This window comes from Sarcophilus harrisii, chromosome 2, assembly GCF_902635505.1.
Source record: "Sarcophilus harrisii chromosome 2, mSarHar1.11, whole genome shotgun sequence".
NCBI classification, from domain to species: Eukaryota; Metazoa; Chordata; class Mammalia; order Dasyuromorphia; family Dasyuridae; genus Sarcophilus; species Sarcophilus harrisii.
The window spans coordinates 438,683,683-438,700,527 of NC_045427.1; the positions used below are offsets into that span (position 1 = coordinate 438,683,683).

Genomic DNA, 16,845 nt, shown 5'->3' on the forward strand with positions numbered 1-16,845 from the left:
ATTTATTAAGCCTTACTGGTTGAAAAAGTAGAGGCAAGAGAATGGGGAAACAAAATCTGGAGAGTGAAACATGACTGATCATTTCCTTAAAATGGATATTCTGGGAGGAACTAACTAATGAGAGATCTGTGTCTTACAAATATCAACTTGACAATTGTGAAGGATGGATTGGAAAGGGGAGAGAATAGTTTAAGGAAGGATAATTAGAATAATATTGGTAAGGAATGAAGAAAGGAACAGCAAAAGGAGAAAAGGAAATAAATGTGAAAGATATCATAGAAGGAGAATGAATAAGATTTAGCACTTACTGAATAATCATGAAAGAAAAGGAAGAAGGAAGAATTGAGATGGATTCCCAGGTAGTTAAATGGAAAAATAGTAATGTCTTCAACAATGAATGGAGAAGTTAAGAATGGAGGAAGATTTAAGGGAAAAAGACAATAGCTTCTATACTGAATATATTGATTTTAAGATTTCTGTGAGATGTTCAGTTGAAAATATTGAATAGACGTTTAGTAATTTGTTTCTGGATCTCATAGGATACACTTACATATATATGTTGATATGTGTAGGAATGATATTTGAACCATGAGAGCTGGTAAGATTATTCAGAAAGAGAAAAAAAGGAAAGGAAGGAGAAAGAAAGAGAGAGGCAGAGAGACAGAGAAAGAGAGAGAGAGAGAGAGAAGGAAAGAAGGAAAGAGGGAAAGAAAGAATAGAGAGAAAAAAATGGATAAAGTAAAGTAGATCTAGGACAGAACCTTGAGGGACATCTCATAGTTAGTAATTAAGACATGGATCATGAGTCTTGAGAAGTAGTGCCATTAGAGACCTGTGTCATAAAGAACCAAGGAAGATAGAATATCCAGGAAAAGTATATGGTCAATAATGCTGAATAAAGATCAAGAACGATGAGGACTGAAAAAAGGCCTTTGGATTTGGCAATTAAAAGATCACTGGTAAACTTGGAATGAATGATTTCAGTAAAGTGATGAAATTAAAAGCCAGTTTGCAAGAGGTAAGAAGTAAATGAAAGGAACCAAGAAAAAAATGGCAAATAATCCTGATTTTTTTTTTTTTTTTTTTGTGGGAAGGAGAGGGGGGAGTTTGGTTCAGAAAGGTAGAGATATTAAAAGATAAGTTGAGGGAATAGTGGGGCCAAGTACAAGATTTTGTGGTTGCTGTTGTTCTGTTTTGGTTTTGGTTTGTTTTTAGAATGCATTGGTCAAGATTAGTATAAGTTTTTCCTGAAGTCCATTTCACTTTTACTTCTGAGATAAAACTAAATAAATTTGAAGAGATTCAACAATTAAAAATTTTAAAAATAAAGTGATTTATCTTTAATATCAGCAATTGATGAAATACTTTTGTCTGATTTTGTACTGTGTGTAGGTTAGTTACATATTTTCAATGAAAATCTTTTCCACACTCTAATCCCTCCCCAATCCTACTAATTCTTCAAGTCCCAGTTCAAGTACTACTTTTTTCATAAAGTCCTTAGAGAGACAGCCTGGCATGTTGAATAGAGTGCTTAACTAGGCATCAGAAAGACCTGTATTATTTAACATTTCCTAGCACTATGACTTTTTAGCAAGTTTTTAACCTCTCAGACTTTTCTCTTTCTCATCCAAACTCTGAGAAAAAAGTATCTTTTTTAGATTAGAAGTTCATTGATCTATAAAATAGGGATAAGAATTTCAGTAGAATCTACCCTGTAGGGTTGTTTTGAGGTTCTGAAGAGATAATATGTTTTAATTACAAATAATATCATTAATATTATTGTATGGTAAATATAAACATAGTTATTTCCAAATAAATATACACAATAGTAATATATTATGTAATGATTATATACCCATATGTTATATATATGGTAATGGCATGGGATTATATAGAGTATATGTGTGTGTATATATATATATATATATATATATATATGTGTGTGTGTGTGTGTGGGTGTATGTGTATGTATGTGTGTGTGTGTGTAACCTTTATAAAATGCTTTGCAAGTTTTAATACTATCATGAATACCATCATCTTCCCTTTCCTACCAATTCTAAATAATCTTGCTCTTAGGACTCTAATAAGCAATCCTTATCAACATTTGGAATCCTATCACCTCTTGAAATCCCTTGAAATCTTATTACCAAGCAAGCTGTCTCTGTTTTATATAATAAATACCTTCTCTGCTCCCTCAGTTGCCTCTCCCTTCTGATTGTAGGACTGGAAGGTGGAGCCATAAACTACTGCCAAGACCTTCCTCACAGAAGATTCAATACTTTTCAGATTTCAGATAACCGTATTTTCTATTCAGCAGCTCTGCTTGCTTTCAAGACTCCATGAACATCATGTCCTTGGTACCCTCCCTCAAACAGCTAATTTCAGTTTCCTTTTGTGCATTTCCTTCCCACATTAGACTGCAAGCTCTTTAAAGGCAAGGAACTGTCTTTTGTGTGTGTGTGTGTGTGTGTGTGTGTGTGTGTGTGTTCCCAGTACTTAGCACAATACCTAGCTCACAGTAGGAGTTTAGTGAATGCTTATTGAAATGAACTGAACCTCTATACAATATGTTACCCAAGAGATAGAGTACTCCATTGCTCAATCACATACAAATTAAAACCCCTTCCATTCTTTATCAGCAAGTCTTGAAGTCCATTGTGGTATACTTGACACTTTATCTCTCATTAATGATTTTAATTGTGCATATATTGTTTCTCCTACTAGCATGTAAAATACTTGAGATCAGGGATTGATTACATTATATATTTCTATAATCTCAATGATTAGAAAAGGACCTTAAGGCATGTAGTAATTGGCTAATACTTGTAAATTCATTCCTTTATTCTTAGTTGTGAAGACAACCCAGTTTCTCTTTAGTTCATAGGCATCTTCAACCTTCCTGACACTTAGGTTTGCAACAATGGAATCATCTTTACTTTTTCTTCTCCTACAACCCTCATACACAATCAGTTGCCAACACCTGTCTGCAAGTATTCCCTCCTTGTCTTTTCTTCTCAATCTCTTCTTAATTTTCTACAGTCTTGCTTCTTATTGTTGGAATCTTTACAAACTGTTAAGTCATTAGAGTTGATAGAGACAATAATTATCTAATTTAACATGGTTCAATATGATTGATTTGATCTTAGAAGGAGATATTTTGGGCCAGAACTTGAAACAAGGTACTAAGTACAACTGATAGAAAGGATGCTTGTGTTCACACCTTTAGAGAGCTCATAGAAGCAAGAAATATTTAAGTACTCATTGGAGTTCACATGTTTGGGAGATTTCAGGATTTAGAAAGAGATATCTGAATTCACATCTCCCTTAATCCCTGCCTCCAGAAGGCGAAGTCAGCCTTTTACACTCAGCATAAATACAGTTCCAGTGAGAGTCTTACTTCAGAACATTGACTGGGGTCGGAGAGGAGCACTCTGGGAGGAAGCCCACAAGCCCTCTCTCTGAGGCAAGAGAGATTCATTTTCATCTTCCACCTTGGTGCTGGCTGGAGGCTGAAGAAAGCAGAGGCAGGAGCAAAGGACAAAGCTGCAAGAGCTCTTAGAACCAAGCAGAAAGATAGGCCTCTAAGAAAACTAACCAGGCTATATTGAAGGACACAATAAAAGATCTGAACTTTTATCATATGGCTGCGATTTTGGGTGATTATTTACTTTCAACTGAAACTAAGGCTACCTCCAAAAAACCTCCCCGAGAAACCTCCCAGAGAGAACCATCTTATTATTATTTTAAAGAAGAAAAAACACCATCTTATCTCATCATTTAACTCAAACTACTCTTTCGGTATTTCACCTTTTTATTTTGTTGTTTTTTGCTTTTTTCTTTCCCATGTTTTTTCCCTTTTGATCTGATTTTTTCTTGTGCAGCATGATGAATATAGAAATATGTTTAGAAGAATTATACATTTAATCTACATCAGGTTGCTTACTGTCTAGGGGAAGGTAGAGAAGAGAGAGAGAGAAAATTTTAGAGCACAAGATTTTGCAAGATATTGAAAACTATCTTTGAGTGTATTTGGAAAAATTAATACTATTAAGAAAAAATCAAAGATACCTACGACCTCTTAATCATGACCTATTCTAAGTCTTCATGACTTCAAGACCTCTCTATAGTCTTTAACATTGTCATTCAATCTCTTCTACAAGTTTTCATGATATTACTTTCTCTTGTTTTTTTTTCCTTATTTGTCTGATCTTTCTTAGTGTACTTTGCTGACTCTTCATCCAAATCATGGCCATTAATTGTAAGTGTCCCCATAAGTTCTATTCTATAAATTCTTAACTTTATTCTTTCTACTATTTTGCTTGATATCATCAGCTCCTATGGATTCAATCACTATTTCTAAGTAGATGATTCTTAGATCTATTTATCCTGCCCTAACTTCTCCACTGCCTAGAAGGTGGGTCACAGATAACTTATATACAACATGTTCACAACTTTACTTAGTATCCTTCTCCCCAAACCTTTTCCCTTTTCCAACTTCTCTTTCACTATTAAGTGCATTATCATCCTCACAGTTACCCAAGTTTACAAATTAGGTATTATTCTTAGGTTTTTACTTTCTCTAATTGACTATATCCAATCAATTGTCAAATATTGTCATTTTTATCCTCATAGCAGCTCTCAGCTACTTCTCTTTCTCTCCTCTGACACTACCATCTCCCTAGTAAAGGTTCTCATAACTTCCTAACTGTACTACCAAAGTAGCCTTTTGTTTCATTTCCTTGCCTCAAGTTTTTTTCCCATTCTAATACGGCTGCTATTCCGTTGTCAAATTCGCATACTTAAAATGCAGGTTTGACCAAGCTAACCTGTCCTTTCCCCCAATCAATCAATTCTAGTAATTTCTTTTTACCTTCAGAATCAAATACAAAATCTTCTTTTTGATTTTTAAACTTTTTCATAACCTTGCCCTTTTCCAGTCTACTTTTACCTGCTCTATGTATTTTGAGATCCAGTTGACAATAGTTTTTTTGCTGTTCCTCACATAAGATAGTCCATTCCCAAATGTACATTTTCGGTGACTGTCCCCCATGTTGGAATTCTGGATCCTCATCTTCACTTTCTGGCTTCCCTATCTTCCTTTAAGTCCCAGCTAAAAATCTCATCTATAAAAAAGCTTTGGAATTACCCACCTCCTTTATCTCCATTAATGCCTTCCTTCTATGATCATCTCCAATCCATTCTGTATGTACCTCATTTATATATATCTGTGTATTATCCATTTGTATATATCTATTTGTGTATCATCATCTTAAACTGTGAGCTCATTGAAAGCAAGGAATGCCTTTAACCTTTCTTTGTATCCTGAGCACTTAGCACAATGTTTGGTACATTATAGGTAATTAATAAAGGCTTGTTGACTTTATTTGCCAATTCTACCTCCAAAACATTTCTTCTATCCATTTCCTTTTCTCTACTCACATGTCCTTTTTCTTTAGTTTTTGTCCTTATCCTCTCTTCCTAGATGCTTTTGATAACCTCCTAATTAGTCTCCCTACTTCCAATTTCATTCCTCTCTAATATATCTTCTATACAGTTAACAAAAATGATTTTCTGACTGCATTAATCCCATGTTTTAAAATGTCTCAAATACATTTTATTGTCCCTAGGATTAATTACAAACATTTTGGCATTTAAAATCCTTTATAAGATGATTCCAACATATTTTTACAGACAAATTTCATATTACTACTCCATACATTTTGCTAGCTCAGAAGATCTGGATTTGAATTCTCGGCACATATAGTTGTGTGACTATAAGCAAATTGCCTAACCACCTCAAAGCCTTAAATTCCTCATCTATAAAAAGAGGATTGAATCACAACATTTATGTGAATATTACCTTTTGGTGGTGTTGGGAGAAAACCCTTTGCTAACCTTAAAGTATAATAAAAATGGGATCTACTGATCTGATCACTATAAGGAAAAAGATGAAAAATAATTTTCAACTAGATAAGACCAAAATAAGACAAAACCTGAACATCTTCAAACATGACACTTGGACTGTGGCCATCATTGTTACTGTTCTCCTGCCAGAACCTTTATTAATGGGTGACCTTCTGCCTTACCTTGTTAGAACCAAGCCTCCATATCATTGTCACTTTCCAGTTATCTACCTATCATCCCTCTGCCTATATACCTGCTCTCTTTAAGTTCCCCTCTTATGTTTCATCTTCTTTTATTAGAATAAACTCTTCAAGATCAGGAGATTGTTTCCTTGTATTTGTCTCTCCAGTGTTTTAGCCACTGAGTCACCAGGAGTATCTGTAATACCAATCACAAAAGCAATTGTCTAACTGAGATTGGATCAGTCATAGAGTTGGTATCTCAGAGATCAGACAGAAATCTTTTTCTACATCCATTATGACAAGGATCCTAGTGATGGCAAATTCAAACCATTCAAAGTAGTTAACTCCACTTTTGAATTGCTCTAATTGTTAAGAAGTATTTGGTTTGGGTTTTGTTTTCCACAGAAGAAGTCTATACCTGACTTCCTATAGCTTATAGAATGAGAGATTTTGAGCAAGAAATGAATTTATAGGTCACTGAGTCCAATAATCATTCCTCCTCAAGTTTTATAGACAAGAAAATTGAAGCACAGAGAGACATTAAATAAATTGGCCAGGAATACACAGCAGGAAAAAGTCTGAGACACGACTGAAATCCATGTCTTCTTGACTCCAAGATCAGTGTCCTATCCACTTGGCCATGTTGCTTTGAGGAGCTATAATCTCTGGAGCCAAATAGAACAAGACTAATCTCTTGGCCACCTCATACCAGTTCAAATAATTGAAAGACAGAGATTCTATCTCCCATAAATATTCTCTTCTATAACTTAAACATCTCCATTTTTAAAAAATATTGCTTGTCCTCCTCAAAGGCTCTCAAAGTAGTTCCTAAAATGTGGAGAATCCTATTTTGGAGAATTTCCCTAGATCTGAAAGCTGTCATCCAAGTCTTTAATTTTAACAGACCAGAGCTATCTTTTGAGATAGGAGTCAGATCTATTCCATGTATAGGCCAGGGCTTTTCCAGACCTCTTTGGTTCTCTCCCTTACTCCCTTAGGTTCCTTCTCCACTATTCCATGCCAGCAACTTCACCAAAGGAACAAGAGGTATCGGATAGAAGCCCTAATGTAAGTCTCCACCTAGGGACTCCACAAAGATGCTGTCTGGAGCTTCTTACTATGTGTAAACTAATAATTCAATCCCTAAATTCCCCTAGCTTCAGGTCAGCCCTCCCCGTCCCCCAGCCCCTAGCCCAAGACAAGGGTTAGAGCTACAGGTAACTTTGAGAGGTCAACTCCTCCATGCCCCTGGCTTGGGGCCAGCCCACTCTGAGCCACCCATACCCCAATCCCTCCCCAAGGCAGAGGATACCCTCTCCTATTTTTAAAGACTACCAGAAAAAGGATGTCATCCAGCCCCTTCAGCCCCCATTCCAGCATCAAGCTTCCCTCACTGTCCAAGACCCTCCCAGGCTGTAGCCCTTGGAATATATCACACTGTCAGGAGGTGAGAGAGACGCAGACTGGGTGGCAGGAGAGCCAAGAGAATAAGACCCTCAAAGCAGAGTTTTCCTTTAGAGGCCCTTAACTCTCAAACCGTCTTGCCTGAAGAGCGCTGGAGTGACAGAAAACATTTTCCAAGCCTCCTAATATCAGTTCCAGATGTTCACAGTCATTCCAGTGTGTACTTCACCCTGTAAAACACATTTCCCTCTCCCGCTCCCCCTCCCTCCATTTCCCTCCCTCTCCCTCTCTCCAAGCTCAGAGCCTGAGTCTCCTATGACATCACTCTGTGGCTGGCCCAACAGCAGGCAGACAGAGAGGGCCCCATGTGCCTTCAAAAAAAGAGCCCGATCTGCTCCAAAGCTGTCGCGCACGGAGCTATGAGTAATTTCCACAAGTTTTAATAAACAGTTTGGATGGAATCGCTCCACCATCATCTTCTCTGCCGCCCGCCTGATGTGTTGAAACTGTGGCTTGTTTCTCACACAAGTTCACCTCCAGAGCAGCCCTATTAACTTCAGATGGTCTGGAGACGGGGACCCAAGAATGTGTCCTCTCAAATGGAGTGGAAGCCGGGGGGGCTGTGAGAGGGGCAAGCCATGTATGAGGGGAGGGAGGCAGAGAAAGGAAAGGGAAGAAATCGCTCCTGAAGGCAGTCTTGTTCCCTTTGCTCCCCCTAACCTGGGCCTGAAGCTCAGTAGTGAGCAGGCAAGGCCAATAGACTCATAACTGACTGTGTGTGTGTGTGTGTGTGTGTGTGTGTGTGTGTGACAGAAAGAAGCAGATAGAGAAGGAGGAGAGAAACAGAAAGAGGGGGGAGAGAGAGAAAGAGACAGAGAGAGAAGGGAAGGGGAGAGAGGAAGAGAAAAGGAGGGAGAGGAGAGGGAAAGAGAGAGGGATACAGACAAACAGACACACAGAGAGAGACACACAGAGAGAAACATTATTGGCAAGCCAGGGGAAAGAACAAAGTTTCCCAGATGCCAGGAGGAAGAGGGGGCCAGGGCCATTGACCAGATCCAGATGCTACTGCCTTCCATAGCATGAGTGATGGGAGAGAATAGAAAATTGGTTTGCCTTGAAGGAAACAGATCTTGTTGCCTTGGACTCACAATCCATGACTGCAGACAAGCTAGAGTTAGGAATCTCCATGTGGAAGAGAGGGACATATGATTTAAAAGGAAACAAGCAAACAACCTGATTAAAAATTCCAGCAAGAGAGGCCCAGGAGGGAGACAAAATGTGTAAAGGAGAAAAATCCTAGAGTGGCTGTCAAGATACCTAAGTAATTGTTCTAATTCTGCCACAAGCTCATTGTATGACCTTGAATAAGTCGATTCATGGGATGATCCTCTCATAGATTTATAAATGGAAAGGATCTTGGAGATGGTCTAGTTTAACCTTCGATTTTAAAGATAAGGAAACCGAGGCTCCTAAGGGTAACTTGCTAAGAACCATACAAGTGGTAAGTAGCAGAGCCATCATTCGAACCTAGGTCTTCTACTGGCACATCTGATGTTTTTCTTTTTCCCCTGTTCTTTAGAACTTGGTTTTTTCATCTGTAAAACATGCAAGATGACTAGATAATATAACAATCCTTTTCTACTGCAAGATTCCTTGAGTCCTCCAAAGGTGTGATAAGAAGGAATGTGCATCTGGCCCTAAGGCTCCATGTTCCAACAGAAAACCCACTCCAGAGCCAGAAGGGAAGTAGCTTCCATCCCCCATCTATCCCCTTCCACATAAGTGGCCATCTGCTTTCTCCTCTCCCTCTGGCGATACATATGATCCCACTTCACTTGGGATCCATCTGTGTCCTGTGTCTCCTTTGAGGGAGTGTGACCTAGTGGCACCTCTGGGCTCCCGCCCCTTATCATCCCCCCAAGTGTCCCATCTGCCTCCTAGCTAGCCTTTAGCAAAATTAAGCCCCCTCTCCACCCAACCTTCTTATTCTCATTCAGTGAAGACTGCCTTAAACACCCCAGACTAAGAGTTCAAAGATGCTGAAACTTGATTCCTTCTGATTTTTCGAGTAAGGAAACATGGTAGAACCCAAGGTCCAAGGGCTATTTTTCATATGGGTGACAGATGATTAGCACACAGGCAAAAAAAAAAAAATTATTACTAACAAGAGCCATTTCTGGTCAAAACAACTGGAATGTGATAACTTCAGCTCAGGTTTGGTTTCCCATTCAACCCCTGAAATAAGTACAAGGCCTCCTTGAGAGGAACAGAGATGGGGCTGAATGAGGGGGTGGGAAAAGAGGGGTGGAGGGAGGGAAGGGACAGCATTTTAGCAGCCAATTCAATAGGGTGTCAAACAGATGGCAGCCATAAATTTAAAAAAAAAAAAAAGGAAAAAAAGAATAAATAAATAATTCTAGTGCTGTTCTTGGGCTGCCCGGCAGAAATCCAGAGAGATCAAAGGAGAAACACCATGTTTTCCTGCTCTGGCCTCACCTGACCAAATGTGTGAGCAATCTGGAATCTCTGCCCAAAACAAGTTCTTTTGCTTGTTATTTTGTTTTCTTTCTCTTTTTCCCCCTTTCTCCCTCTCTCTTTCTCATTTCCCTCCCTCCTTTTCTCCCCTTTTTTTACCTTTCCCTTTTATTTGGTTCCCCCTTCTTTCAAATCAATTACTCAAACAATAAAGAAGCAACAATTGTGTACAAGTCACTGTGCAAGGTGTTGGGGACACAAAGACAAGAACAGAATAAACTCTTCTCTTCCAGCAACTTATGATCTGCAGGAAGATATCATTTTTATATCACCAAATTTAAAAAAAAAACACAAAGTAATTTGAAAATAGAAAAAGAACTCTTAGATGGGGATCAGAAAAAGCTTTATGGAAGAAATACCCCTGGAACTGATCATTGAAGCAAAAAATGCCAAAAGCAGGGATGAAAACTGAGTGTATCCGAGGCATTTGGGGACTTCTATTGCAAATACTATATCCAGAAGCAGGAAAAAGAATGTTGAGTTCAGGGAACTCAGCCCAGTTTGGTAGAAAAATAGAGTGTCTGGTGGGGAGTGACAGAAAATAAGCCTGGAAAGGTATTAGAATATAATGAACTGAAGTTTTTATTTCATTCTAGAAACAATAGGGAACTTCTGAAATGTTTTGAATGAGGTTATGATATGGATAAGCCCTGTACTTTAGCATGATTATTTTATTGACTACATGGAAGATAGATTAAAAAGGGGAAAGAATAGAAGTAATGAGACCAATTAGAAAGTTATTAAAATTGCCAAGACAAGAGTTGATGAGATCCTGAATTAGGGTAGTAGCCATGGGAGTGAAGAGAAAAGAATTCATATGAGCAATGTGTTGAGTTAAAATTGACAACTAATGTGAAATGTGGGCATAAAGACAAGGAAATAGTCATTGATGACTTCATTTACACACCTGGGTGACTCAGAACATGGTAATGTTATATGTTTTCGTTCTTTTCTTCCCTTTTTCTTTTCCTCTCTTCTCCATCTTCTTTCCTATCTCCCTTACCCTCACTACCATTGTTCTCTCATGTAATTATTTGTATTGAGAATAAGATAATTTTCATATAAGATGATATGGGGGTAAATAGATGACACAAAGCAAATTTTTTTAAACAGGGTTAAGGCCCCAAAGCATTTATTATTTTTATTTTTTCTACTGTTCTAATTATCTAAGATCCTTCCACCCCCTTCCTCATTGTTAATTCATTTTTATTGAACCACTACATACAATGTGCCAAAAACTTTACTAGATTTTAGAGGGGTAGTAAATTAAAATATGCATGATCCTTTCCTTGCCTTCTAGGAAATCAGAATGTAACTAAAAATTAAGTCCGTAGTGTTAAATAGTAATTCAAGACAATATAACAGGAGATGCTACAAGGAAGAATATGATTGCTAATTAGAAGATACTGAAAGTTAGAGGTATGAATTGGGAGAAGGAAGAGATCATTATAGGCTAGCAGGCCTACTTAGAGCAGTATGGAGATAATATCAGGAAGAAGATGAGACTATTTCTTTTTTATTGTTTTTTTCTCCTATAGGTTTTGCTTTAACATTGACCTTATCTACAAGTCAACAGTGCCATTTTGTGTTCCCATTTTTCAAATTCTTAAACAGATTGAGTGGAGAAAGGAGGAATGAAAAAAGAAGTGAAAGAAGAAAGGGAGTGAGAGAAGAAATAAAGGAGAGGAAGGGAGAAAGAGAGGAAGAGATATGGAGAGATAAAGAGACACAAGGAGAAAGTCAGAAGAGAGGAAAAACTTTTTAAAAAAATAACTCAAACATAGCAGAACAAATGCCAATTCTCAATTACAACTCTGGGATAGGATTGCTTAGTGGAGGCAATTCAGACGCGTCTCTTTTTTACTAGCCAATTCCACTTAACAATCTTCATGATCTGGGCGTACCCATTGCCAGCCAACTTGGCCTTCAATAACATCCTTGCTCTGGGCTCTACCTCCCTCTCTGGCCAACTCTACTTTAAAAACTTCTCTTGACCAGTTTCTCCCCAATCATAGAGGAAGCACTATAAAAAAACTGAGGTAGTAGTCAGAGAGTGAGAAAGAAATCCTTTCCTTTTCTAATACTGAACTGATAGAGATGAAAGCCCAAAGGCTATCATGGCACAGAACTCTTCTTAACTAGACACTGGGCTCAAAACAGAGTCCTGCACATAACAGTTTTCTGCACATAAGTGATAGGGGAATGAAAAGAATACCTTTACTGAGAAGTTACTCATGTAGATTGGTAAAGATGGACATAACAAATTCCAAAATAATAGAAAAGTACCATAAGCTTTCAGATGCAAAGATTTCAATTTTAAGTGGTAGATATGTTTATATTTGATTCTACACAGAGCTAGTGCATTAGGGAAGTAACAAATAGTTGGGATTCAGAATAACAACCCATATGACCTGTAAACTAATAGTATTTGCTTTTTAAAATATAAACTTTAGGAGAATTGTATATGTTTAATCTATATTAGATTGCTTGCTGTCTTGGGGAGGGGAAATGAGGGAGAGAGAGGGAGAAAAATTTGGAACACAAGGTTTTGCAAAGATGAAATGTTGGAAACTTTGCATGTATTTGGAAAAATAAAATACTATTAAAATAAAGTGAATGGTATAAATTTAAAAAAAAACTTTATTATTTATCTTTAAATTATAAACATCATTATTAGCTAGGGAGCTATACAAAAACAAGTGATAAGGTCAGATTTGGCCAGCAAGTCATAGTTTGTCAACCCTGATTAACTCCCTCATATTACATCTGAGGAAACTGAAGTGAAGAAAGGTTGTAACTTGCCTCACCAACATAAGTAGTAAAAGCAGTAGCAGGATTTGAACCTGGGTTTTACATTTCTTGTCATCAAACCTTTACAATGCTTCCTCTATTCTATTCTAAAAGTGCCCTTTACTCTGGTCCTGCATTGGTGAGATTCCATTACTTCTCTCAGTATTTAAAGACAAAGTATTATTATCAGTAATACTGATCCTTGGGGTTCTAAAGGCAATAAAATATAGCTCAGAGGAATTTTGTCTGGACCTGTGATTTCACAAGTATAGAGAATGCCTAGTAAGGCATTCTTCCTCCACTCCTGATCACCAGCTATTTTGCATTATACAATTTCAGAGAGCTAATAAAGGTACTAAGAGGCTACATAATCTGTTCAATGTCATATAATCAGTCTATGTCAAAAGTAGGATCAGAAACCCCTGATCTAGTCTAGCTCCCTCATATTGCAGATGAGAAAAATGAAGTGCAGGAAGGTTATAAATTGCCCTAGGTCACTAGATTAGGGGTTGACCAAGGTCTGCTGGCCATAACTGGCCTGTCACTTCTCTTTATATGGTCTACAAGCTAAAAATGGTATTTAAAATTTGTAAATAATAAAAAAAGTTTGTATTTTAAAATGCAAACACTGTTCTAAGTCACATTTGGCCAGCATGTTCTAGTTTGCCAACTCCTAGACTATGTTCTCTAAGATCCCTTCCATTTCTAGAATCTGTGAGCTTTTGTATTGATTCTCTGATCTTAAGCAATATCCCCAAAGTTGACATCCTATACTAGAAATGAGGTGAGAAAAAAAATTCTGTTCCCTTAAGGCTTAAATTGATCTTTGGTTTTATATTTCTGTTTCTTGCCACCCTTCTAGGCAATAAAAGCATGTTGACAAAAGTTACAGAAGCTAAAAGCCCAAGGCACAACAATAATAATACATCCCAGATCAACAAGGAGCAATTGATCCCCTCAAATCTTTGATCCCAATAAGAGATGCAAATCCATTTTCTTATGAGCTTATGTTTTATCATAATTAAAAAATATATCCCTAGAGATGGCAGCATTGTGCCTGAAGAATATTCACCTACCAGTATAGAGGTCAGTATCTGTGTACTCATCCACCTTCTTGTGCTGAATAACATAGTCCGAGACTTTGGTTCCAATAGCTGGTTGGACATCCACCCACTCAAGGGAGACTACAGTACTGGAAGGTTCTACTCCAGGAGACAGTCGAAGCCTGGAGTGGAGTGAAAGAAGGAAGATCGTTTGGATGTTGTCCAAGTTGGAGTGACCACTGCAAAATACACTGCTCCCCCCGTCATAGTTCCAGGAGATCAGTTCCTAGTGAGACAGGCCACTGTCTGAGAAAGACGAGGTGACGGATTCCCCTGATTGATTATCAAGCTGGTGACCTCTTTTTCTGTAAAGTCTATGACTCTTGGACAAAATAATACTTAGGTCAAGCTTTGCCCTTGATTTCTCTGACTTCCACTGCATTCTTTCCCACTCCATGTTCCTGTTCCCCTAAGTTCTCACAGTTAGTTAGACATTTACTCATTTATGAATCAATACCCAAAGGGATAACTAGAATCTGGAGATACTCCTTTTGCAAAAGGAAAGAATCCTTCTGTAGTAGGGACTGATTCATTACTTGGAGGACCCTTGCTCTTATTAGCCTTTATATATATATAAGGGGGGAATCACAACTTTTGCTTTGCAAAAAATAATTTTTTAAATCACATTTTGTGAATGTTGGAAACTATATATATTTGGGAAAATAAAATTCTATTGAGAAAGAAAATTTTAAAAATCACATTTTATTCAGTCTTCTGGTAATAAGTCTTTTTAATCTGGGATTACATGAAGTTCATCAGTATGTCTATAGTCCCAATTTTGTGGGTTTGTTAGGAGGACCCTGTCATAGCTAGTGGTTTTGCTATCAGGAGATCAGAGCTACTTTGGCCTTATGATGAGAACTCAGAATAGGTCTTTATAGAAGGAGAATATGAATACCCATGCAGCTGCTCATTGAAACTTTTCTTGTAACAAAGAAAAATAAATTATCTCTGTTGGCAACAAGAACCCATCTAGGATATCCTAAGGCTGCAGATCTCTAGAAAAATGGAGCAAATAAATCAGATATCAACTTAAGAAACTACATAATGGTGCCCAATGACAGAAAGATTGGGAAGGGAAAGTCAGTGATGGAGGTCTGAGCATAGACCCTCTTCTGGAGGATATCAATGTGCTATACTCACACTGGTTGTGGGAGAGGGCTGCAGTTAGGAAGTCCATTTGCATCAAAGGCATTGAGGTCACACCGACACCAGTCTTCAATCACATCCCCTTTTCCTGAACACCAATAGGAACTCATCAGTGCACTTTTGAAGGCCTAAAGGAGAGGACAGAAGAGGTGTTGACAGTGATGATAATGATGATGATATTGGTCAGCACATTTGGGTTTGGGTTTTTTTTTGGTAGCAATAATCAAAAGTTATATTTAACTTTTTTTTAAAAAAATTAAACTTTCTTTTTAATAATAGCTTTTTTATTTTCAAAATATATGCAAAGATAGTTTTTATTATTCACCCTTGTAAATCTTATGTTTTGAATTTTTCTCCCTCTTTTCCTCCCACCCTCTTCCCTAGACAGCAAGTAATCTGTTAAGCATGTGCAATTCTTCTATACATATTTCCATATTTATCATGCTGCATAATAAAAATCAGATCAAAAAGGAAAAAAAAAATTAGGAAGAAAATAAAAGCAAGCAAACAGCAAAAATGTGAAATACTTTGTTGTGATCTACGTTCAGTCCCCTCTGAACGTAGTCCCCACTGATGGTTCTCTCCATCACAACTCTATTGAATTGGCCTGAATCATCTCATTATTGAAAAGATTGGCCAAAATATGTTGAAGAATAATAGTCAAGGGGGTAGAGACACAAAGTTCTTTACCAATCTCAACTACCTGGGACCATGCATTCTCAACTTCACCCAAGTTATTTTCCTCCTTATTACTCTCTATGTTCCTTCTCCTACCCCACAGTCCTTAAAAATATTTCATTAATTTAATCAATCCAGATATAGGTAACATTGATAGGGAGAGAGGAAACTAGAGAATACAAATCTCAGTGTGCATCTCTACAAATACATTTATTTCATGATGATGTAGCCCAGTGGAAAGGGGCACTAGATTAGAAGTATAAAGACCTAGTGTCATATCCTGGTTCTGGGCCCTGTATTACTGATTAGCCCTGTATACCCTGGGTGTTCCTTTCCTATTCTGACCAATGAGGGATTGGACCAGACGGTCTTTAAGAACCATGCTATGACTAAATTCTAACATTCGATGATTCCATTTCTGATAGTCTAGAAAATAAGGATAAATAGAGATCCTAACCTACATATATCCTAACATTCAACAGTTCTATTTCTGATAGTCTAGAAAATGAGGCTGAATAGGGATCCTAACATATGTTTACTCTGGAGGTACTTCCAGTCTATGGAGATAAACAGGAACACATTCAAATTCCATTATAACAGTGCATCATTACATGGATATAAAGATTCCAAGAACAAAATCAATTTCCCTGAAATGTAACAATTCTATATGGCAAAAAGCCTAATAAAATATTAGTTATAAGGTCATCTAGTCCAGCTCCCACATTTTACAGATGAAGAAAATGATATTCAAAAAAGTTTAAATAATGTCACTAAGGGCTGACAGATGGTTAGATATAGAACTCCTATATCATATTGCCTACAGTGTAGAGGTGGTTAAGTCAGTCAACAATCATTTATTAAATACTTAAAATATGCCAAGGACTGTCATAGTTGAGAAATTTTTTTAAAAAGCAGCAGTCCCAGTTATCAAGGAATATTCTAGATAAGATAATATATAGGAAATATAAAGAGTTAGTTGGAGATAATCTCAGAGAGATAATCTCAAGGACCAAGAAAACTTCTTATAGAAGGTATAATTGTAGCTGAGATTTGAAGGAAACTGGGTAAACTAGAAGGCATTCATGGGAAAGGAGTAC

General features: G+C 37.4%; 1 protein-coding gene across 1 annotated transcript in view; it reads right to left on the reverse strand.

Annotated features, from left to right (window-relative positions):
* The window catches only part of ASTN2 (astrotactin 2), a 1,113,071-nt gene that overhangs the window by 250,869 nt on the left and 845,357 nt on the right, over nt 1–16,845 (reverse strand). Inside the window, exons 18-19 of the mRNA XM_031949426.1 lie at nt 15,065–15,198; nt 13,895–14,043 (exon numbers count right to left, since the gene is read on the reverse strand). Of these exons, the coding sequence (XP_031805286.1) occupies nt 13,895–14,043; nt 15,065–15,198 (283 nt within the window). The remainder of the gene's footprint in view (nt 1–13,894; nt 14,044–15,064; nt 15,199–16,845) is intronic.